General features: G+C 41.7%; 1 protein-coding gene across 2 annotated transcripts in view; it reads left to right on the top strand.

The window, feature by feature from the left end:
- Positions 1 to 25,321, top strand: part of LOC122797194 (SREBF chaperone) — a 2,019,897-nt gene that overhangs the window by 517,884 nt on the left and 1,476,692 nt on the right. For both annotated transcript variants that reach the window (XM_044066018.1, XM_044066017.1), the window contains exon 8: positions 4,654 to 4,780. In XM_044066018.1, the coding sequence (XP_043921953.1) occupies positions 4,654 to 4,780 (127 nt within the window). The remainder of the gene's footprint in view (positions 1 to 4,653; positions 4,781 to 25,321) is intronic.

The following is a 25,321-nucleotide window of genomic DNA, read 5'->3' as shown; positions in this document are numbered from 1 at the left end:
CCTGTCCTCGCTACCCCCATGGCATCTTCCTCAGATTCCAAACCTCCTAACCCAGAGGGAAGGGGAGTTCCTGACCCATAGGGAAGGGGAGTTCATGCATCCCCAATTGCAGACACTCAGTTTGACAGTTTGGCTTATTCCTTAACCCTGAACCAATCTGCCAACCTCAGTAAACAGGTTCTGAATGTTATCCGTGAGGCCAGACGTCCTAGCACCAGAAAATCTTATGCTGATAAATGGAAAAGGTTCTGCACCTGGATCCAGGCTAAGGGAGGCAATACGGCAAAGCCCTCCCTCCCTTTCATCCTGGATTACTTAGCTGACCTACTACACAGTGACTTCTCTTTCTCCTCTATAAAAATTCATGCCTCTGCTATTTCTGCTAATTTTCCCACTGAACAGCCCCTTTTCTCACACCCTTTAATCAAACAGTTCCTAAGAGGGGCTAGCAACTTGAGGCCACCCAGAAGGGCACCAACACCAGCTTGGGACCTTAACTTTGTATTGGAAAAGCTCACCCTGCCCCCTTTCGAACCAGCTTCTTCTGCAGAGCTAAAATTTCTCTCCTGGAAGACAGCATTCCTTCTGACCATCCCTTCAGCCAGAAGAGTCTCTGAGCTGCAAGCACTCATGGTTGTGGAACCCTTCATCATCTTTCATGCAGACAGGGTATCCCTCACAACTAACCCATCCTTCATGCCCAAGGTGGTGTCCAGTGTGGCTCTCAACCAATCCATTCATTTGCCCACCTTTTTTCTAATCCCCAGAAGAAGGGGGAAATGATTCTTCACTCTCGAGATGTGCACAGACAGCTTTGATTCTATCTAGACAGGACTAAATCCTTCAGAAAGTCTGATCAATTGCTGGTTAGCTTTGCTACAGGGGCAGAGGGCAAAGCCATCTCCAAACAAACCATTTCCAAATGGATAGCACACTGCATCCATTTCTGCTACAAACAGCATGGAAAGCCTCCCCCCGAGGGGTCAGGACACACTCCAATAGAGCAGCCTCCACCTCTGTGGCTTTCCTCAGAGGAGTCCCCACCAGGGATATCCTGGAGGCTGCCACCTGGACATCTGTTCACACTTTTGCCAAGCATTACCACCTGCCTCTCTTCTCCAAATCCAGAGCAGGGTTTGCCTCTGCAGTCTTGCAGGGCATCCTAGCCAGCCCCTAGTTTCATTGACTGCCTCCACCCTTTTCCTCAGCTTTGGAAATCAACCCAAATGTGATGACTGCAACAGTGAAACACGAAGAACATAGTACAGTTGTGTACGCTTACCATAAATGTAGATGTTCAAGTGTATTCACTGTTGCAGTCCTGGTTTCTCCCCCTTTCTCCTGTTTCTCCTTTTATTACCATTCTAACTTGTTCTCCTTTCCTTTTAAGGGACATATTGGTATTTAATTTCCACTGGTGGGGTTTCTTCCACCAGACCCTGGCCTCCTACCTGGGGGCTCCTGATAGGTTAGGGCAAGAAAAGCTGATGTAATGGCGTCAGCTACCTTACTTTATACTACTGATGACCTGACATCAGTCCTCAAGCGACAGTAACCGATGCAGAAATACTAAGTCTCTGGTATTCGGGCCAGCCGAGGGCTACCCTGGCAGAGATAACCCAAATGTGATGACTGCAACAGTGAGTACACTCGAACATCTACATTTATGGTAAGTGTACACAACTGTACTTTTTTGCTGGTGGCTTATGAAAGGACAGAACTGTTAAGGCTTGATGCCAAATGGTTGCAATTCTTGTCTGGGGAAGTCTTGCAGTTTGAAGTCTTGTGTCCAGATGAACTCCTATGAATTTTAAGGATTGAGTTGTGCAAAGTTTGGACTTGGCCATATATTGACTGTGATACCCAGGTCTGAACAGAGGTGAAGCAAGGACACCCAGGTTTGGATGAGTAAATCCTGGGTAGAAGTGATAAAGAGACCAATGTCTGAGTAAGGGGAACACCTGAAACTCTTGCAGTGAGTTATAAGCTGCTGTTACTTCTATACATTTGGTAAAAACCTGGGTGGGGGGCTGTATTCAGACCAAAGTGTAGAGCTCTGATCTGAAAATAACTAGCTTCTAGCCAGAAGTGAAGATTCTTCCTGCCTATCTTTATGTGGTAGTACACATCCTGAAGGTCTGTTGAGCACATCCACTCATTCTCTCTCAAAAAAGAGACTAGACTGTACTGTGACCATCCAGAATTTCATCTTCCTATAAATGTGTTTAAATAGCTTAAATCCAAAATTGGCCTGATGTCCCCTTTTTATACCCTAATGTGCAAATGTCTGTCTTCAGATATCCGTTGGTTAGGGATTTATTTATTTATGTATTTATGATGATGCAAAAACTGTGGAAATCGGGCTGGCCACAGGCTTCTGCATGGCGGAAGACCCAAGAATCAATACTGCAACACTGATCTACTCAAAAAAAACTAGAATCTTGCTATTAAAGTAGCTAGATTTCCTTTGAGTCAGCCTGCTAGAACTCATCCTTGCTTATTACTACATCATCTCATCTGGATGGAACTCCCCAACCTTTTAGCTTTTAATCAACTTGTTCTAACACGCTCCACTCTCCATCACCCAGACCAACTGTCTTGCCATCTGCAGCCTTGTTCATCCCTATACCAGCAGAAGAATATTAAGATCATCTAATAAATTGCTTCTGAAGGTCACCAAGTAACATACAGTAAAATCACAGATTGAGATATTATTTAAGCAGGACTAAGGATTTTTAGCAGTCTCAGCAGTTGTTTTGTTTCTTTTACCTGAGTTCACAGGGCAAGCCTGTGTCAAAACAAACTATTTCCGGTGGATGCAATGGAAGACTTAAGAACAGTACAGTTTTTTTGTACCACCATAAATGTAGATGTTTTATCCAGGACTCATGCAACTGGCATTTGATTGGCTCGTATGCCAGCATACGAGCCAATGAAAAATCTCAAAGTGGAGCCACTTCTAGTCAATGTGGAACAATTCTGCTTTGAGTAGAAGTGGCTTTGCTATGCAATTTTTGATTGGCTCGTATGCCAGCATACAAACCAATCAAAAATCCCAAAGGGGAGCCTCTTCTGTTCAATGCACAACTGTCTTCTATTCTACATTGGACAGAAGAGGCTCTACTTTGCGATTTTTGATTGGCTTGTATGCCTGTATATGAGCCAATCAAAAATCACAAAGCATATCTCAAGCAACTGGAATGTACACTTAACTGGCATCTACCAATCCCCACGGGTGCCGGTTAAGTGAGACCTTACTGGGACTGCTATGGTGATGCCCTATATTCTCACAAACTTGCCAAAGCTTGGGATGGCATACCTCAAAATATACTCAATACTAATAATTCTGCTAAGTTCAAACAACTGCTGAGAGAACATCTAGATAACAATTGGACTTGTTCCTGCACCAACCCTTGTCAGCTTCTCTAAATGTTAGGGTTTCTCTTACCATGTGCCATTATCTCCCTACTCCTGCTTATTCCTCACATAACGTACCCCTTCCCTATACTCCTTCTCCTTTTAATTGACTGCCCACATACTTTCTTTTGTATCTGTCCCATCAACTTAACACCTTCTTAGCCTTTAACTTTCTTTTTGTTCCAGTGCTTTCCTACGTTATTTATCTAAACTATATCAAAATATACTTAATACTAGTAATTCTACTAAGTTCAAACAACTGCTGAGAGAACATCTAGATAACAATTGGATTTGTTCCTGCACCAACCCTTGTTAGCTTCTCTAAATGTTAGAGTTTCTCTTACCATGTGCCATTATCTCCCTACTCCTGCTTATTCCTCACATAACGTACCCCTTCCCTATACTCCTTCTCCTTTTAATTGACTGCCCACATACTTTCTTTTGTATCTGTCCCATCAACTTAACACTTTCTTAGCCTTTAACTTTCTTTTTGTTCCAGTGCTTTCCTATGTTATGTATCTAAACTAAGTTTTATCCATAATATATACTTTTGTGATGCATGAATTTTGTACTGTACACATTATCTATTTGATATGTTCTCTTGCTTGATTGTACTTTGTGGAACTTTTCTCCCTGGGCCTCCGCTGAAAATGGGCAATGTTAAACCCATTCAGACTTTCTCAGTAAACAAATGGAAGTAAGTAAATAAACATCTACAATTATGGTAAGTGGGACACAGCTGTACTTTAATGCCTGGTCATGTACACTCTACACCTTGTTTATCATTTATGATCAACAGCCTGTTGCAATCTAAATTGGTTTGTCACTACTGAATGGCAAGAAATCAGTCTGATTACTTGTAATATGTTGTTGTTTAATGTTTTCTTAAAGTCATAAAATCATTAGCTAATGTGTTGAATGCACATGTATATCATAGCTGTGCATACAGTACTTATGAAGTTTCTGGGGCCCTCTCCCAGTGTTGTTCATTTCATTGAGGTGAATGGATATTTTGATTTTGTCTTAATTGTATGTTTAGCTGCTTTGTGAGGCACCCTATGAAAATTTCCAGATGAATAAAGCATATTTTTAAAGAACCCAGTAAGAGAACATAAGAGAAACTGGTACATAAAATTAATAGAGGCAGAAGGCAGTTTTGGGAGAGGCAGTCTGTCATACACAGCATTTATTTACTCTCTGATACGGTGATGTCACTTACCTGTGGTTTAATTACAGGGAAGATTGATATGGTAAAGTCAAAATGGGGCCTTGCTGTTGCAGCGGTAGTAACAGTTCTGAGTTCACTCCTGATGTCAGTAGGCTTGTGCACATTGTTTGGATTAACACCCACACTTAATGGCGGGTAAGTGAATGTTGCTTTTCTTTAAACTTTAATTTCTTTTGTATTTAATGTACTGACAGTACCAGCCTATACTGGTACCAAATACTTAACTTTAGGTGTGTCTGTGACGGTCATTATGTATGAAACAGTATTTCTGGGTAGGCTTTGCAGTCAAAAGTAGTGAGCGACCTCATGAATTCATGGGACAGACAATAGGGTGGTCCTTGGGAGAGATTGCATACTAAGTTAATTAGGATCTGCAGCGTATATTCGTGTAGATCAAGTAGGTAGGAAGTGAACAGATAGAGTAGGTGAGCTTCATCTGTCATTGCACTTGGTTTGTTATATTTAACATTGGAAGCCTGTGAGAAGATGCATATCACTGCAGTAGCAGCTGTTTACCTATGCACTTAACACCTTGTGTTTTATCTCCATCTTGCTGCACTGCATATAAAAGCAGATCACTTGGTGAAGCCAAGTCACTAATATCTACCAGGCCACAAAGGTTACAAAAAGAATATAGGGAATAAACAAGTTCTACGCTGATTGTCTTAAAGCCCTATCCCTGTACTTGTTCTTCTACATAATGTGGCATGGTGGTCTATGTCTCACCTACAGGGTAATCTCTTACTGCCCACTGATGGATTTGTTACACATCTGCAAAAGAAACAGCATCTAAAATACCTGTTCTAAGGACCTAAGCCTTGTTTGAGTCATAAACAGGACATGTTGAAGGGACAGGTATCTTTTTCTAAGATTACATTTTTTTCTGGAACAGGCTTCCCATCCATGTGAAGCAAAGCTTATCCCTAAACCTATTCAAATGTAACTCATCAATGGATGGGAAGTCAGAAATTTACCCCTGGTTTGGCAACTATGGACGTAATGGACAGGGGCAACCTCTGAATGCTTCATGTGTACAAACCTGTATTGTAAAAGTAAATTTTCTTGGGTATTAACATGTCAGCAATATTTTGTTAAATTTGAGGTAAGCGTAGCTAGGCATAAAATGGCTCTTGAGCTTATAGCGTAGTAACCACCTATGGAGCTCACTTTTAGATTCATGTTATGTCATCCATTAGTGTGTGTATCATTATTTGACATACACAACTAACGGATGACACAACAAGAATGTAAAAGTGTGTATGCCTTTGTTTGTGTTATTACCACTGTGAATACGATCAATATAATGTCATCCTGGGGAGCACACATTTTGTGTATTTTTCAACTAAACGTTTGTTACTGATTGCTTAGTAGTCATCTGTTAGCCAGGGTACTCAGTTTGGCATCCTGTCCCTACCTCTTTTGTGCTTCCCATGTGCAGAATTTCACTGTAAAACGATTATTATTGGTAGCATTTTAAAGGCTGCTGTTACTGCCCAAAGAAAGACACACACATTTTAAACCTCAGTAGCAGTCCCACATGTGAAGCAGCCCTCATTTGTTTACTAAGCTCTTTTTCTGTCTTATTTTCAAACATACATAGTGATAGTAGAAGGCCTCTCAACTGCTTCACTTTCAGTGGAGTAGTCCGATTTTAGTTTCTTAAAGTGCTTCTTCTCTGCGGCTCCAATTTTACATTAGCTATCGCTGCTTTTTAGTTTTCATTGGATCGATTGCAGAGCTAGTGTAAGAGAGATTTTCTATAGCCAGTCAAAATGGAACATCCATAGAATATGATGCTAGTATGTTCGCTTAAGGAAATGATAGAAGAACATCTCCCAAGTTGGTAACAATGGTTGCAACATCATACAGTATAATGATCATCTTTCTTGTAGGTTAATAGGAGGTTACTAGGCTAACGGCCCTAGAGCCATTGCAAGCATAGCCATATTTATCCCAAGTTGCCCCAACTGTCGGTGATTAGGTGAGTGACGTTTGCAGAGGTAAGGGTCTATAGTAGTCAATACCAATTTCCTCTGTCCAGGAGGGACATGGGCACCAACCCAGGAGTGAATTTGCAGTCACCCATCCATTGATCTATGTTTCGTTTGAAGAGAGTCTGGGAGGGCCTCTGTTTCATGTGAACTGGAAGCTAGTTCCAGAGAAGTGGCAGGCTCTAGGAGATGTATCTCTCTCTCCAGCATGACCTGTGTATGTCAGAGGCTAGGTTAAGATCCCCAGAGCGAGTGACCCTCCTGTAGTTTGATTTATGAATGGGTAGCATTTCCATCAGGGCCAGGTCAGAGACTGCACAGGTCACCCCTTCGCAACCTGTAGGAGACCAAATACAGTGACAGGGCTTTTATTCTTTTCATGCAAGACTTGTTTTGTGTACTGTGTCATTTCTTGGTGAGAAACCTCTGTGGTCTCTCCGTTTGTCGCAGGAGTCTAGTGAGGTACATGCAAAAGGGAGCATTGTACTCAGTTATTTGTCTGATGAAGGCAGAGTATAATGGAATTATAACATCCTTAGATCTAGATGCAGTACCTTTACTTACAAGATGTGCCACATAGAAGGATTTCTTTACTACTGTGGATGCATGGTGGTCAAAGTTCAGATTGCTATCTACCCGAGTACCCAGATCATGTACTACTGGATGTCCTTCAAAAGACTTGTTGCAATATTCCACATATGGGTTTACTCCTCTTGCTTTGTGTACGTCCGGCCAGTATGCAAAAGTTTTTAGTCCCTTCACTGTGGGACATCTGACTTGGCTCAGGGAGCATGGTCCATAAAAGTGATGTCTGCACCCACCAGCCTTCTGAACTTCTCAGCTTCCAGTCGTACGCCAGATGTTCCTGCTGTTGCTGCCGTCGGAGTTGAGAAATCAGACAAGTACTCCATTGGAGAACCTTTAATTCATTTTTTTCTTTATTGTATTGCTTGTTCATGTCATTGTGTGGCCTGCAGATTCCTCACAAGGCAACCCATGATCGGTATCTCTTCTGTTTGAGATGGTCGCATGACTACAAGGCCTGTTCAATTTGTCAGGTGTTTGTGCCCAAAACTTTGCTTAGTCGTTTGCATGCACTGAACCTATACTTAGAAAATCAAAGGTTAAAACAGATTGCGTTAGGGATGGAGGCTTCATCCGACGTACCTATTCACCCGCTGAAGACGGCCGAGATTTTCACGGCCTAATATTGCCGCTGCTCCTCTAGTGTCCAGCCCTCAGCCTGTGGCCAATGTCAGTCTGGTAGAGGAATCAGATTCCACTGCCTTGGATGTAGCAGGTACCTCTATATAAGCCGCATAGTCCTGCACAAAGAGCACATCTGTGGATGCTGTTCTGACGTTGATCTCCGACGCCGGGGGGGGGGGCAGGGGGGGGCAGCGTTTGGTATAGGCTCATTGGATGCCTCCAGTCATTTACAGTCTCAGGATTCTAGGCCTTCCCCCCTTCAGATGCCATCTAGGCCCCTTAAAAGAAAAGAGGAAGCACCTTTCTTCCTCTTCTGAAAGCATGCCTGACAGGCCAACCTTCAGTCAAAGCCTGTTTAATGCCTTTATGGCCTTACGTCCTGCTTCTGCTGGGACTGCTAGCATTCCTCCTCCACTCTTGAGCCCTAGGCCTCAAACTTCAGATCCTACCATGAGGGAAGAGGAAGACCTTTCTGATTCTTCTTCTGAAGAATCTCTTTCTTACACCTCCCAGATCTCTTCTCCCTTGGGGTATGGGTCCCCAGATGAAGAGTCCATCAACCTTGACTCCCCAGTTGAGAATTTGACCTTTGAGGAAACCATCTCTAAGATGAAAGACCATTTTAAGTGGGAATCCTCTGAGATGATTGAGGTACAAAAAAGATACTGTGACCTCATTCAGATGGGTTCCCCAAGCCTGTCTGCTGTTCCTCCAATCCTGCCTGCCTTCCTGGATGCCGTCTCCTCAGCATCCTTAAACCCAGACTCACAACCACCTGCCCCACGCAGACCTGACAGACTTTACAAAGTTCCTGACACTGCCACATACCTCCTAAAGTGCCCACCTGCAGACCCTACTACTATCTCCATCTCCACAAACAAGTCTTCTAAGTTCTTACCCACTACCACAATACTTCCAGATGTCAGACAGCAAGATCATGGAAAGGCTGGGTAAGAAAATTTACACTTCTGCTACTTTGTCCTTTAGGGCTACAAATTACCAGAATCATATGGTAAAATATGCCCTATCCCTCCTGGAAAAAACCTCCAAGGACTTGGCTGATGCACCAGACTGTGGTACCAAAGCATCACTGTCTTCTCTTTTAGCCCTTATCACCCAGGTTACCAGGCACTCCATAAAGTGCAGTGCAGCTATGATGATGCTGCTGAAGCCTCAGCTAGGTCAGCAGCATTAGCATCTGCCTTTAAGAAGGTATTCCTGGCTACACCTACAGCCCTTTCTTGAGGACTTTGGGGCAAAGCTTATAGATGCACCCCTGGACAATTCGGCCGTGTTTGGTGCAAAAGTGGCCGACCTCTTTAAGTCACTACAGCAGAAAGGTAAAGAAATGCAGGATTTGAAACACCTGCTTGTTTCTCCCATACCAAAATTTCAAAGAAATTACCTGGCTAAAACCCAGTTCATAAGGAAGCAGCTCCTTCCAGAACTAGAAAACCCACCAGGAAGGCCCCTCTCGAGCTAGAGCATTACCTTCCTCTACCCAGAGACCGCCCTTTTCAGATAGGGCAGGTAGCATCTGAGTACTTGCTTACCTTGCTCCTCCATCCCCTCCCTGTCTGTCTCTATCATTTTATCTCTCTCCCTGCCTCCCTGTGTGGACTTGCATCAGATGCCTCCCTGTGTGGACTCGCATCACATCAGACAAATGGGTCCTGTCCATCCTATGACCTGGCTAATCCCCCCCCCCCCAGAGAGAAAGGGCATCCCAAAGCCCCCAACACAACAGTTGCACCTCCTGCAGCCTGTGTTGAAAGCCTGGCTGGCCCAGGGCACCATCGAATCTGTGCCCTCAGACGCAAAAGGAAGAGGTTTCAACTCCAGGATCTTCCTGTTTCCCAAAAAAGACGGACCATGGAGACCAATTCTAGACCTCTCCTGTCTCAACCTTTTCCTAAAGGTCCCTACCTTCAGGATGTTGACCTTACCTTCCCTCTTCCCCCTCCTACTCTACCAAAGGTTCATAGCCACCCTAGATATAAAGGATGCTTATCTATACATCCCCGTAAAGCCCACATACAGGAAATAGCCGAGGTTCTTGGTGGGCACTTCTCACTTTCAGTTCTCTACCTTGCCCTTTGGGCTTTCCACTGGTCCCAGGGTTTTCACCAAATGCTTGGCTTCAGTGATTGCTTACTGCAGAACAAAGGGGATCCAAATATCCCCTTACCTGGGCGACCTGCTAATCCAAGCAGGCAACAAGGAGACCCTCCTGCTTACACATACAACTGGTAGTGTCCCTCCTACATTCCATGGGATTCTAGATAAATATCCCCAAATCCTATCTGGAACCTACACAAGACATTGTCTTCCTGGGGTGCAGAATTCGCACAGACCTCATGAAAGCCTACCCCCCCCCCCCCAAAGGATGCAAACCCTGACAGAACATCTGCTTCTGGTCCTTCAATCCACAGAATTGACAGCAAGGCAGTACCTTAGTCTCCTGGGCTACATGGCACCCGCCATCCTCATGCTACCATTAGCAAGACTGCATATGAGAAAGTTACAATGGTATCACTGGTCAATCTGAACCCACAACTCCCATCTTCTCAAGTACGGGATTCCCCTCCTTCCATGCCTCAAAAAGGAAATCCAATGGTGGCTGGCACAAGTGACCCTCATTCCAGGTCTACCACTACAACCACCTGTACCCACACAGGTCATGCACACAGATGCCTCAGACTTGGAATGGGGAGCAACTCTGAGCCATCAAAGGGTACAGGGCCTGTGGCCAAAGCCTCACAAACTAGAACACATCAGTGTTCGAGAGATGAGGGCAATTCTTCTGGCCCTTCGAGTCTTCCTACCTTATCTCCAGCAAGGTCCATTGAAGATTTTCACAGACAACACCACCATCCTGTGGTATCTCAACAAAGAGGGAGGGACCAAGTCATTCTTACTTTGCAGATTGGCCCTTCAAGTATGTGACTAGCCACTTCACAGGGAGTGACCCTGCAGGCAGTCTACATCCCCTCTCTCCACAACTCTCAGGCAGACTATGTGAGCAGAGCCATCACAAACAACCACGAATGGATGGATGCTCACAGGGATGTCTTCCTGGATCTGGTCCACCGGTGGGATTACACCTCAAATAGACCTGTTTGCTTCCTCCATCAACAGGCAACTTCCTGGTTTTTGCACCAGGGTATCAGACCTGCAGGCACTGACAACAGATGCCTTTTCATTCTCCTGGAAGGGGAAATTTCTATATGCATTTCCCCCCTTCCCACTCATTCAGAAGATCCTGCTGAAAATCCAGCAGGACAAACCAAAAATCTTGTTGGTGACTCCCTACTGGTGAAGACAGCACTGGTTCCCCCTACTTCTACAATTGTCCAAGAGCAATCACAACAAGATACCCCCCCCCCAGAAAGGACCTTCTCTCATAGCACAAGGGATCCCAGATTCACTCATAGTGGCAGTTACTGCACCTCACCATGTGGTTGATAGGATTCTGATCCCCTCCAGATACCTTTACAATGAGGACATACTCAATGTCTGCAGGAGGCCAGGAAAACAAATACAAGAAAATCCTACCTTTCAAAGTGGAAAAGGTTTTCCATATGGTGTCAAAAAAGACAGTTGGACCTGCTTGCAAGTGAGACCCCTCTAATCCTGTCTTACTTGTGTGAGCTACTGCAGACAGGCTTGGCTTACTCTTCCATTAAAGCTCACTTGTCTGCAGTTTTAGCATGCCTCCCTCTGGACCCCCCAGTGGCATCCAGACTTCCGGCTAAGCTTTTCCTCAAAGGGGTACTTCACCTTAAACCTCCTAGGAAACATTCACCCACCATGGGATCTTGACTGTGTTCTGGAAAAGCTTACGCTCCTTCCATTTGAGCCAGCAGACAAAGTCTCCCTAAAACATTACACTTGGAAAACTGTATTATTAGCATTGACAGCCAGAAGAGTATCAGAGCTACAAGCTGTTATGGCCATCCCTTCCTAGTTTTCCACAATGACAGGGTTACTCTTAGCAGGGTTACTCTTAGAACTAACCCTTCCTTCATGCCGAAGGTGGTGAATGACCTGTCCCTCAATCAGGCCATACATCTACCTACATTCTTCCTTAACCCACAGGGGGACAGTGAGAGAATACTTCATTCCCTGGATGTTCACAGACAACTCCCATATTACCTGCATAAAACCAAGTCCATCAAACAGGCTGACCAACTTTTCATTTCCTTTCACCCCAGGGCCCTGGGGAAGGCAGTGACCAAACAGACCATCTCTGTCTGGATTTCCAAGGCCATCACCTTCTGCTACCAGTGCCATGGTAAATCCCAGCAAGGTACTGTTAAAGGACACTTCACCTGGGCTATGGCCTCCTCTGGAGCTTTTTTCAAGGGTCTGGATACCTCTACAATTCTCAGTGCAGCTACTTGGTCATCGGTGCACACCTTTACCAAGCATTATAAACTAGATCACATCTCTAGAACTAGAGCAGGGTTTGCCAAGGCTATCCTTCATAGATTCCTGGAATCAGCCTCTAGGCCACCTCCCCATTGTCAGTGAGCTTTGGCACTCACCCATATGTGGAATACTGCAACATGGGAATAGAAGGACATAGGAAAGTTGTGTAAACTTTTACCATAACCATAGATGTTTTCTTCCATGTTGCAGTATTCCTTCCCATCCCCTCCTGTTAGGTTGCATTTCCCTTTCTGGGTGGTGTAGGATGGGCACTGTCCTTCTAGGACTGGCTTTGACTGGGGCTTTCAGTTCTGAGGGCTGGTGCATGCAGACGTCACTTTTATGGCCCACATTCCTTGAGCCACGACAGACATTCCACGCACCGTGAAGGGACTGAAAACGTTTGCATACTGTCTGGACGTATGCCAAGTAAGAGGAGTAAACCCATATGTGGAATACTGCAACATGGAAGAGAAGGACATCTATGGGTATAGTAAGATTTTACACAATTTTCCTGCCTGAACGTAGGGTGGCACTATCTATAATGTAATTAGCAGGGATGCCAACTTTCCCAAAGGGAATAATAATGTATTTTTTGCATTTAGCTTTAATCCATGGATTTGGCACCAATCATTTGTGTGCGTTGACCCTGTCTGCAGTATATTAGCATTGTTGAGGGATTCAGCGATTGGTTCTAATTTGCAGTCCAGCCACAGGCCATCCAAGTTTGCCTGGACTTCTGAGAAATAAATTCCGAACTGTGAGAGGCCCAGCACAGAATTCTGTGGTACGCAACTGATGACTGGTCTTTTGCTAAAGGTGAAGTCACCCACTTTGACAATGTGTGTCCTGTCGGTAAACCATTTGGCTACCCATCTGGTAATGTAGGGGTTAATTCCCAATTGGGAGAGTTTTTCTATAATACCTGAGTTGAGGATTGTGTTAAATGCCTTGGCTAGGTCAAGATAGGTGGTATGCACTGTCTTTCCCTCATCCAGGGCCTTGGTCACTTTCTCAAAGATGTCACCTTGTTTAACAGCCATGATCTCCCTTTAACAATTTTGATCTGGGTTGGGTCCAGAATCTGGAGATTACCCTATGTCCTTGATAATAGGCTCCGTAATGATTCTTTCCATGGCCTTGCAGATGAGGCTAATCAAGCCTGTGAGCCTATAATTCACAGGGTTGGTTGATAGTCCTTCCCTTTGTGCAGAAGGATTACTGTTGCCATCCTCCATTCTGCTGGAACATAGCCAGTTCGCAGGCTGTGGTTAAACAGGGATCCAAGTGGATCTGCTAGGACATGGGATGTTGTGTGGTCCCATTGATGCCATGTTTTTGGCCTTGGAGAGCATAGAGATGACCTGATCTCTTGAGATAATAGGCTGAGGAATGGTGGCAGATGTACTTTGGAGGTTGACTGGAGGAGATGGGGGGGGTGAGGTTTGCTCCAAATGTGTCAGCTAGCAGGTTGGCTATTACTACCGGTTGAGTATGGGTGGTGCCAGGCTAATTTTGCTTTGTAGTTAGCTTTGGAGGACTTGACAAGATCTCTAATTTGTTTGTTTAAGCTAGAGAAGGATTTCTTCCTGTGCTGAGCCAGTTCCCTCTTGTTCTTGGACGTTAGTTTCTTTCTGTTGTTGTATAGCCTTTTTATACTAGGGTTCTACCAGGATGGCTTGTTTTTTTTGGCAAGACCCGGTTTCATACTGGTCAGGTACGTCCGATTCTGTGCAACTGCTTAAATGGTTATAGAGGGCATTGTCTACACCTCTGCATAGGGGTCCGTGTTATTTGCGTTCAAGGGGGTTTCGAAACTTGTTATACCATCACTTAGTAGGAGGTAGTCCCCTTGGCTGTTTTTGGGGTTGAACCTTGGACTCCATTTGGAGGATTTTCTTGCATTTGGTTTGTAGTCCATAAGAGGAGTTGTTTCTTAATGGGAGCTGACTAGCCAAGTTAGTAGCTTAGTGAGGTATGAAATAACTATTAATTTTGGTGATCTGCTTATCATATTGAAGAGCCTGGCAGTTGCTTTGTTTTGTTAGTTTCACTTTCAGTGGTTCAGCAAGACATAAAATGATTTTTTTTTTTTTTTTTTAAAGTCTTTGCAGTACTTGTTTGTGTATGTCAGAGTGTGTTAGTAGCTCCTGGGTGAATGATATTTAATTGTGGGGATTTTTATAAGCCCGTCCAGTGTTTGTTATGGGTAATATTTCTTGAGGGAGCTAATGGACAGTAAGATAAAATGATATGAGCTGTGTTTGGAGGATTTTAGTTCTTGTTGCAGTGGAGATTTCCCAAAATGTTGACATTGCTAGTGATTTAAATAAATGGCTTGCTCTGAAAGGGAGGGAGTAGGATGTCTGATGGTACAACATGATATAGGCAAATGGATGAATGAATACCATGGACAATGTTTTTCATAGCTGAATGAAGACTGTGAGATAAAAGAGCTGGGGGAACATAACTGAATTTTATGTGCTTCTGGATTATATTAAAACGTTTTCTGTGGCATAAAGTGATGCATACTGTATAGGCTGATTAGAAGTATATGGGGCTGCACTCTTGCTATTTTTACATGATATCAGGCTTGCATAATGTATTATGAAAATACTGTTTTGTGTGCTTTTGAACCGACGGGGCAGTATTGTTCAGAATTTGTTGAGAAAAGTTGCACAGTTTAATTTATAGGAAAATGTTAAATTTACAGGGGAGTTATTTGAATTCAGGGCTTCAACTTAAGGGAGCTAGATGAGTAGAGTTTGCCTACATGATTGAAGTGATGGACAGAGATTTTTATAGGTACTTTTATGAACCATATTGAGCTGAGCGATTATGCATGATTTTCTGCTGCCGACTGAGCATCTCTGAGCTTGAATTGTTTGTCCTAGCTTATATGCATTTTTCCATTACAGGTTTTATATCCTTCCTTGCCTTTTTTTCACTATTTACTAAATTAGACCCATGGTTTGCATTATGACAGTGGTACATATACGGGTCTGTATTAGAAGACCGAACGTCCACAACCGTGAACACCTAAACAGCGACACATAAATGCCGAACTCCAAAAAGAGCGAAGGACGTAAACATCGAAATCCAGAACGCCGAATGCATTTCCATGGCCAGCAGGGTGATCATGGGGAAGAGGAAATATATCCTTTTCCCCACTGTAGTGCGATCTTGGAGTTGGTATATTTAAGTAGGGGGGTGTGGGGGGCACAGGGGGGCTTGCCCCCCCCCGCAAAAGTGTGATTAATGAAGTTTGTTCTTGTAGGTTTTCCTTACCTGTGTGGCGCTGTTGGAAATGCATTTGGCGTTCCGGATTTCGATGTTTACGTCATTCGCTGTTTTCGGCGTTCGGCGTTTGTGTCGCTGTTTAGGTGTTCGCGGCTGTGTACGTTCGGTCTTATAATATAGACCCACATATACTTACTGCAAATATTGAGCACATTGCCCTCTTGTTATCTCAATCTGTTTAGTAATTTGCTGATTAAAAGTGTTTACTGTTATCAGTTTAGATTTTTCACACATTGTTTCTATCTACATAACATGTTTTACTGCTTAAATGGTATGAACTCCTTGTGGTCACTGTTGGTGGGTTTTTTTTTTTTTTTCTGTTGTAGCTGTTCAAAACTCATGTCATGGATATTTTTTTTGTGTGTGTGGAGTATGTTTATTTTATTTTTTCAGTAAATCCTTATGCTTATCAAGCAGGTGTTATGTAAATGTGATAAAAATTTAAAAATGAGTTCAACAGTAATAAAGTAGTTAATGTCAAAATCTGTCCAACCACTGCTGAGTGTCAGTGCTGAACATGTCTATAAGGTTTGGTGCTTATACACATTTCTGGTGCGTCTCTGTTTTAATTCATCTGTTGACTTCACAACATTCCTAATTCTACTGGTTATGCCTCTTGAGGAGTATGGTATACCCCCTCATGGGGTGTGAGCTTACATATAAGTACATTTTAAGTGCTATGATTTTGGATCTCTTGCTAGGATTTTTAAACCTGAGAGATATGCGCACTGCACATGATTTCAAAACTGTCTAGTACACAGAAAACCACACTACTTGACTAACGTACTAGTGGTACATATAATTTAAAAAAAGAGGACAAAACATCTTACCTCTCATTTTGTCATATGCAAAAATAAACTACCTTATGTGGTAGAATTTTGCTATACACTTCATTAAAGTTTACAGATTTTACATTCTCTCTTTTACAGCAAGCTTATGTTTCCTTCATTTTTGTCACTTTGTTTTTTAAACTTGTTTGAGCAGTATCCACATTCCTACTGGAACTAAAAAGAATTATGTGCTATTTGATATTTTTATATAAAAAATTTATTGAACAACATCAAGAACAGAATAACCTCAAAGAACAAATTAAGTAATGGACAAGAAAGAAAAAAAATAAGGATTTTACCACCATAACTATGTCATTCAACGTTAAGTCTCAATATGTATCTAACATTTGAATACAATCTTAAACCCCCAGCTGTTCATATCACCTAAAAAAATCCAGTGCACCCTAATGCTATTTACTAAGTTAAAACCAGCATATACCACATAAGCCCACATCAAATTTCATCCCCTAAATTTTATAGTCTCCACGTATACTTCAATCCCAGTTGTTAACAACACCTATCAGCTACCTGCAATAAGAGTATAATTTGATAATTCCTTTTCTTTTGTAAGGATATACGTATTAACTTTGTAATAATTACACATAAACCATATATATTTTTCTAACAGATGTACCTTCTCACATACCTAGAAAAGGTCCTACTTTTAGAATTAGGTTACCTTAATTTTAATTATATACCCAGTCGTCATCACTGCTGTATTGCTACTCAGCTACCCCTTTCTTTGTAAATAAAGAATCCTCCATATCACCACTGCCAAGAAGTAAGCTTAGGTTATTCATGCTTTTATCACAAGTGATTTTATATTTCCACCAAACTATATCCACTGTCTACATACCCAAATTCTTTACAACCCATCACTTTTGTAGAGCACTCCAACCCCTCATCTCTCCCACTCTGGAGGAATAGTCTGTGATTCTGTAATCCTCCTTCCTCATGCAAGATTTTATTTTCATTTGGAAAGTTTCTTGCATGCCTTTACAGCAAAACGTACCTCATTCAACAACTTATTGCTCATCCTCTATACCCCCTCCATTCCATCTCTTACAGAATCACAAGGACCACTTTGAATTGTATTACGCACTTCTTTTCTCATTCCCCACTACCTCCCTTAACTCCCCTTCAGCTAGCTCCTCCATTAACCCTTCTTCTACATCCCCCTCCAGCTCCTCCCTTCTTTTCCACTTTCTTGTAATTACGTTTTCCGCCACTATCATAATCAGTACTCTGTCCGCTTCCTTTTTCACTTCTTTTGACCATCCCATCAAAAAGAGATCTTTTATTATTAGTAATTTCTTTTTAACAACCTTAGCTACCAGTTGCTGTAAATTTCCATTGTACCTAGTTAACCTTCCACAAGCCCAAAAAATATACGACCATATGTCCCTTTCCTGCCCTCCACATCTCTAACACTCAGCTGTAGCTCCTGTAAGCATTTTAGCTAGCCTGTGTGGTTTGTAAAAATACTGCTAGAGACACTTCCAGTTTCAACTTGTTGGCAGATCTAGATATTCACAGTATTGTCCCTCACTCCCTTTCTAGTATTTCACAGTAAAGCAGCCCCCATTTTTTTCTCAGTTTATCTTCTGTCTGTAACCAATTTTCCTGTAAGACTTTGTATCCTAGATAGCAGTCTTGTTTCCCTAACATTCCTGTTCTTATCCCTTCCAGTAGTTGAATTAGCTCTGAAGGCATCCTTGGACTATCTGTTCCCCACCTTCCCTGCATCATCTTTCTTATACCTTTATAATCAGTCCTGCAACCCAGTTTATATTCCGTCTGAACCTCCTCCCACTGTTTGAACCATTCTACTTTCTCACTTGAGCCCAATATTTATTCCCTGTCCTCCTCCTCCTGTGGCAGCTCCAGACATTATTTTCAGATCTGTTATCTCTTTATCCATGTGCCAGTAACTCTTCTCTCCATGTTGTATATGCTTCTTTCACCAGTTCTTTCCTTATTGATGTTACCAAGACCTCCAAGACACCCCTCCTTCTCTTGTCCTTCACCCCTTATCAGCCATCACTGTTAATAAAACCCTGTCTCCCTCTATACTTCCTCTGACTCCCATATCATCTGCTTCCGTCCTACTTCATAGTCAGGGTGCATTCCTCTCTGGCTTATGGCCCAAATGTTGGCTTCCAAATATCACTTAATATCTGGTACCCCTAGACTACCTTTATCCGTTGATTCATTAATGTGTTCCCAAGCCATCCTTGGTTTCTTATCACAGAAACAAATTGCTCATCTCTTGCTTTACTCTTTTCAAATAAATTTGTTCCAGTAACCACCAAAAAGCCTGACCTACATATAGAAAGTGAGGCAACACAAACATTTACAACATTTCAATCTTCTGATCTAAATCCAGTGGCAGCATGAACCAAACTTTCAATTGATTACATAATTTATTCAAAATGTGCTGATAGGCTCCTTTAAATGTGGCTCAAATTGAATCTCAAAGCCAAATCCCCAGGTACTTAATTCCCCACAAAAGGATACTTCTGCTGCATAGAAAATGGTCTGATATACAAGTTAAAACCAGCATATACCACATAAGCCCACATCAAATTTCATCCCCTAAATTTTATAGTCTCCAACACCTATCAGCTACCTGCAATAAGAGTATAATTTGATAATTCCTTTTCTTTTGTAAGGATATACGTATGTACATATATTAAAGTATATTCAAATGATCAACTAAAGATGGACCCCTTCCCCAAAAAAAAAAAAATATATATATATATATATATATATATATATATATATATGATTTTTATATATTGTAATAACTTTCTATTTTTCACTAAAGTGTCTATTGCGTATTGTACTTTCTTTGTTGTCTCTAAATATTTCTGTTAAATTCTGTGTAAAACCGACACTATACCTGTCAATGCTGTTCTTGTTTTATTGGAGCTTTTCTCCCCGGGTCTCCGTGGAAAATGGGCTCACACCCAGAAGGGCTATCCTGGTCAACAAATGTAAAATAAATAAATAAAATAAATCTTGCCTTGATTAATTTTGTATACAGATAATGCACCAGATTTCTGTATAATTCCCTACAACACAGCCATAGCTCCTTGTGGACATGATAACTTGATTAAAATGTTAGTAAATAAAGTTATCTTTCTCTCTTCCAACCAAATCATAACCTGTATCTCTGATAGTCTAATAATCAACACAAATGGTTCTATATCCAGAGCAAATAATATGGGAGACAGAGGGCATCCCTATTTGGTTCCCCTTTCCATAGTGAATTCTATGAATTCTATGAATTCACTTGAACTTTTACCCTAGCTTTAGGCTCTCTATATAGGTTCTCTAGTAACTGCACCATTGATAAGGAAATCCCACCCTCTCCAGAACCTCATAAAATGGTCATTTTAACCTGTCAAATACTTTTTTGGCATCCAGAGAAAGAATCATCAGGCTCCTCCCATCCTTTGTGTATCCTGCATTTTATTGATGTGCACTGTAAGTTATCCGCTGCCCTTTTGCCCCTTATAGAACCACATTAATCATGATAGATAAGCATCAGGAGAACCATGGCCACCCTTGCCACCAGTATCCCCAGGATGGCAATTCTACACTTTTTCCTTCCTTTAAAATTACTGTAGTCCCTGCTGCTTTCCACATTCTAGGGAGATCCTCTTCTCTTAAAATTCTGTTAAGTAATTCACTCCAAACATCTAAGGTCTCCACCTTGACCACTTCCCACAATTTGGTGAGAAAACCGTCCTTCCTGGGGATTTACTTTGCCATTTTCCCCATATAGCTTCAATCTTGAACTTCATTATTGGCTGCAACAACCTTTCTCCTCCTTCATTTGTTAATCAAAGTAACTCCCAACCCCCCCAGTCCATTTCCATTCCCACCACATTTGACTGGTCCCCATGATCATCAGCACAGAGCTCTGCATAGTAGTCCCTAAACTTCTCCAGAATGTCAGTCAACAATGTTGCATGTTTATTCTTCCTTATTGATAGCAGTCCAAAAATTCATCTTCCAACCTTTTTTTGCCTTACAGTGGCTGTTAGTATGATGGGGAATTGCTAAAAAAAAGCAGCCTGTCTGTCATCACTTTCCACATCAACATTTTCCTATCCAAGTTCTCCCTTTGCAGTTTTATATCTCTCTCTCTGCCTTTTTTTCACTGAGGTCTCATTCATTCTCAACTTTGTTGCAGTCTTTCTCCTGTTCATCCAGCCACTCCTTCCTTTTTTTCTCAATCCCATTTATTTTTTTTTTCTTTGACTACTCTTGCCATAGTGTCGTTTAGCCTTCCTGTAAACTCTTCCCAACCCTCACTATTCCAGTGGTATCCCTTTTGTAGCTCTTTACTGAGGAGCTCCCTTAACCAACTCCTATCCTTCTCCTTTTCTAGCAAATAAATAGAAGATCTCCAATGTCTGGATAGTTCTTTCCGCAAAACTTTCGTACACTATAGTAAGAAGTACATGATCCAACAGCCAGATAGAGTCTTTGAAGACCCATCTCACGCTAGCCACCTCTTGTACATTCATATATCCCGTGTCTGTCCTTGACCGCTCCCTAAAGCTTTGGGATTAAAATGTATACCTATCCATCTCATCTTCATTGCACTTAATGTACAAACATCCTTCATACCCGTCATCATCAAGTAGCTCAACAAGAACTTCTCCTGACATATGAACTTCCTAGCCCTTGGGCCCCCACTTACATCATGTTTACTTGTTGGTATGTTCCAATCTCTTGCTACCACTGTCAGGCCTTCATGTAATGCTATAATGTCCAGTAACACTTTTCATATCTTTCATACTGTAGATTTCAGTGAAAGGTAGATTCCTAGAAATATTATTTTCCTCCCTCTAAACCAGTCTTTAAACTCTGTAAAACAGCCCTTTTTAGACAGTAATTTGTCTGCTATTCATAGCTGTAACATCATCTTCTCTAATACCAATACCTCTTTACTCCATCTTCCCCTGAAGACCTGCAGGTACCATCACTTCATATTCTTCCCTTGCCAGTTTCCTATGTTCTTCTTTCCCTAAGTAGATCTCCATCAACACTGCTGTATCTCCCTCTTCTTTATATACTGCATTGTCCTGTCCTGCTATACTGGGCTAGTCAAACCATTCACATTCCACTCCTTAATCCAACACGTATTCCTTTTAAGGTTTACCTCTGCAATCTCCCCCACACTATCTCCTCCCTCACCCCCACCACAAGCATTCCATCCAGCTCATTCTCTCTCTTGCTTCTTCCTCCTTTTAATGCAACTTTAAATCAGACTGTTCAACAACTTGAAACTACTCTCCCTTCCTTTCCATCTCCCTCAGTATCTCAAACAAAAAACAAAAGTTTATAAATATGTATAATCTCATTTCACTATTAAAATGTGGAAAGTAAAAAAAACTGTAGTCATTAAGTTGAAAAATAATGTTGTATCCATAATTTCTATCTGCCTATAATTCCGAACATCCTTTCTCTGATGTCCGCATTCAGTGTTAAACAAAATAGCAAGAGGTGACATCAGACACCCAGGCTATTTTGTTTAACATCTCCTAAAACTTTTAATTTTACATCACAGGTTTTTACTGTTCTGCAGGGGTCCTGACCTCCTGCACCCCCCACACCATCTGCAAATTATATATTCCAACTCTGAGATCACACTACAGTGAGGAAAAGGGTAAATTTCCCGATCCCCACCGTAGTGTGAACTGTTATCGGAACATTGATCTCACATTAGCGAATGGCCACTACCATTCGCTACTGTGGATTCGCACATTTCCAAATTGGGTGTTACGGGCACTGGAAACATGCATTCGACCTTCCCAGTTTCGCATAAGTGCTGTTCCAGATTACTCACTTCCCAAGGTCGGACCTTCAAATTCTTCTTTAGTGCTCCTTCAGACACCCCCTCTAGTCAATACTGTGGCTATTGGTCAAACGATGCAGGGCCAGTTCATCCATCACCCCCCTAGCTACTTTGAAGAAGAAGGGAAAAAGCCCACAAATCTATTCCAATTTCCATATAGTTTCTGTACAATAGGCTTGTATGTCTTTATGTGCATGTTTCTTTATACTTCATCACAAAGCAGAAATATTTATTATTTCATTTGTTTTCTGTTGCTGCCTACCTACAACTTATTCATACCTCACCCAACTGCTTTCTTAACTACATTACTTTAATATTTTACTTAAGTGAATAGATTAGGGCCACTAGCAGTAAAACATTTATCCCTTCTTGCCCTCATGACATTGCCATGACCCACTACAGATCACGTTGCAACTAGTATATCTACTGCTTCACAGCTGTTTGTTTAAATATTTCACCTAATCATATAATTTGTACATAGAAAACAGTAATACATCCTCCCATATAGAATCAAACTTTCTGTCAACATACAGTTGATATTCACATTGGCATTCATGTTTTCGCAACTTCATTACCTAGACGTGTTACTTGCTGCAGGTAGTATTAGAACATGTTTTGCTGTTGTGACATTACCATCCCCACTACAAATCGCATTACAGCTACCATGTCTGTTGCTTCACAGCTATTTACTTAAGTGTTTTTGCCGAGCATTTAACTTGTTTACATAAAGAGAACAGTATTCTACCTACAGCATATAGCTAAGCTTCTAACAGTAAGAAAATCAGTTTGTATTCAGATTGACGTTTGTTCATCAGTCCACAATACCTAAGCATCAAACTTCAGATCATCCCAATATTATCATCCACTGTAAAATTTACAATCACTACTAACCCCCTCATTTAGCCTCTGTCTCTTCTCCCTCACTTCTTTAGGAATCTTGGCTTTCTTTCTGAGTAATTGTTGCTGTTTAAAAACTGGAAAAAAGTCTCACTCTTGCAGCGATCCCCTGCCACTTCTCTCCACCTCAACTGGATTTGAGTTCATTTTGCCCTTCTGTTTTCCTTTCCCTTTTGTTCCACTCGCTACTCTTTAGGTGTCTGCTGCAGAACAATTAACACTTGAACAGTTTCCATTAAAGTCCTAGTTGAACCTGGCAAAAATAATTTATGCTGTGCTGAGCATATCAGCAGCCATCTTGCAGCCTTCTGTCTACACAGTTTCACAACAGGTATAAAAGCATTTTTTTCCGTGTAATTTCCCAGGGAAAGTCTAGTTCCACAACAATTAGAATCTCTTTAAACTTAAGCACTGTCCTTGGCCACCGTAATGGCGATAACACTCTGTCATTGAATAAGTGGTAAAACAAGCAATAATATCCCTTGGTCACCTCTAGCCATTCCTTTGTAGTTGCCAGAGTGAGCCCTTTCAATTTCCAGTTCACTCTGTGGAATTGCATTCCATTTTTCAAGTAGGTATTTAATCATACTTTGTTACTTTCCCTTCTCCAGTTGCTCCGGGACCCACACAAGTGAATATCTTTCCTCCAAGCCCGATTCTTCCTATCCACCAGTCTGTTTTAACTAAAATCAAGCCTTGCTTCCGCCACTTCAGTCCTCATTCTTTACTCAACTAATTTTGCAGGTAGAGAATATTGATTTATGATGCAGGGTTCCCTCAGTGTCTTCATAATTTTTAAATTTTAATTACTCTATGGTACTTTAAAGTCTGTTTCACTTCTTTTATCTCTTGCAGTATCAGGCCCAAAAGACACTTCTTCCTATGTTGAATGTGGTCACTGTTTAGTGTCAGTACTCTTCTCTGCCGTCTTCACCTTCATTGTATCCCAATTCCGATCTCTTCTTTCTTCTATTAGTCAATTCTGCTCCTCTTTTCTTGATCCTACACAACAGTAACCTGATGCACAACAATCTCTGTATCACTTTTACTTATTCTGGCTACTTTTAAGTAATATAGAGTTTTCTATTAATATAACTTACTGATGATAAGCTGGAGGAGGTAGTAAATGCTTCTTACCCATGGAGTGTCATACCAGAAATCCATTGGTATTCAAATTTCTGTGCTAATTAGATTTCCAGCTGGATGTACTTACTTTTCAAGGGCCTTTGTACCTGTTCAATATCTGCAGGTTGAGAAATACGCTACCTTGTCATTGCAAATAACTTGAAGCTGCCCCCCTACCATATCCCTTCTTTATTTTTCTCAGCTATACTCTTTCACCTCGTTCTGTTTATATTGTTTTCTTTTAAAAGAATTAGATTTTTCCTTGCAGCAAGCAATCATAGAACTCATCTCCCTTATTCATCATCCTTTCATTAAAGATATATTTTCTCATATTCAGCCAGAAATTAGTGCTTTCAATCTGAAAACTTCACAGCTGATGTTGTCAGTCTTCGTTTATATCCTTGACCTTTGGGACTCTGCTCCAATCCTCAGAACCGGCTCGGCCGTTATACAGCTTGCGCAAGCCAAAAACTCTCAAGCTAAGTCTCTACCCACAATATCCCTCTCCAGATTACCCTAGATCTCATTTGCTGACTTGTCGCAAGATGCGTCAGCCAGATTCTGTCATCAGCTAAGTAAAATTTTTCATAGTTTTTCATAGTTTCTTCTCTAATCTTTCTGCTGTAGTATTACTTTGATATTATATATACCTATAGTTGAATTTCGTTCTACCCACTTTGCTTTACTTCTGTTTATCCCTCTCCGCAACACTTCGGTGTTCTCATCTACCATCACTGGTTGTTCTTACCTTGTCCCTTTACTAGTTTCTATTTCACTTTCCTTTCAGCGAGTGAGTATGCTGTTTTTACCTTGTGGTATTCTTGGTCTTCCATCATAGGTTCATAGGCAGGTACTAGGCTATCGGCCCTGGGGCCTATGTAAGCCTAGCCAAAAAGGTTCCCTGGCTTTCGCCACCCAAGAAAATTATTTTCCTGTGCCCCTGTCAAGCAGTGCCGCAGAAGTGATCCCCGGGGTGAATTTTCTATTTCCCATCCAGTCATCAAGATTTTTCTTAAAGAGG

This window comes from Protopterus annectens, chromosome 3.part0, assembly GCF_019279795.1.
Source record: "Protopterus annectens isolate FY-2018-M chromosome 3.part0, PAN1.0, whole genome shotgun sequence".
NCBI classification, from domain to species: Eukaryota; Metazoa; Chordata; order Ceratodontiformes; family Protopteridae; genus Protopterus; species Protopterus annectens.
This window is presented reverse-complemented; position numbering and strand designations above follow the sequence as displayed.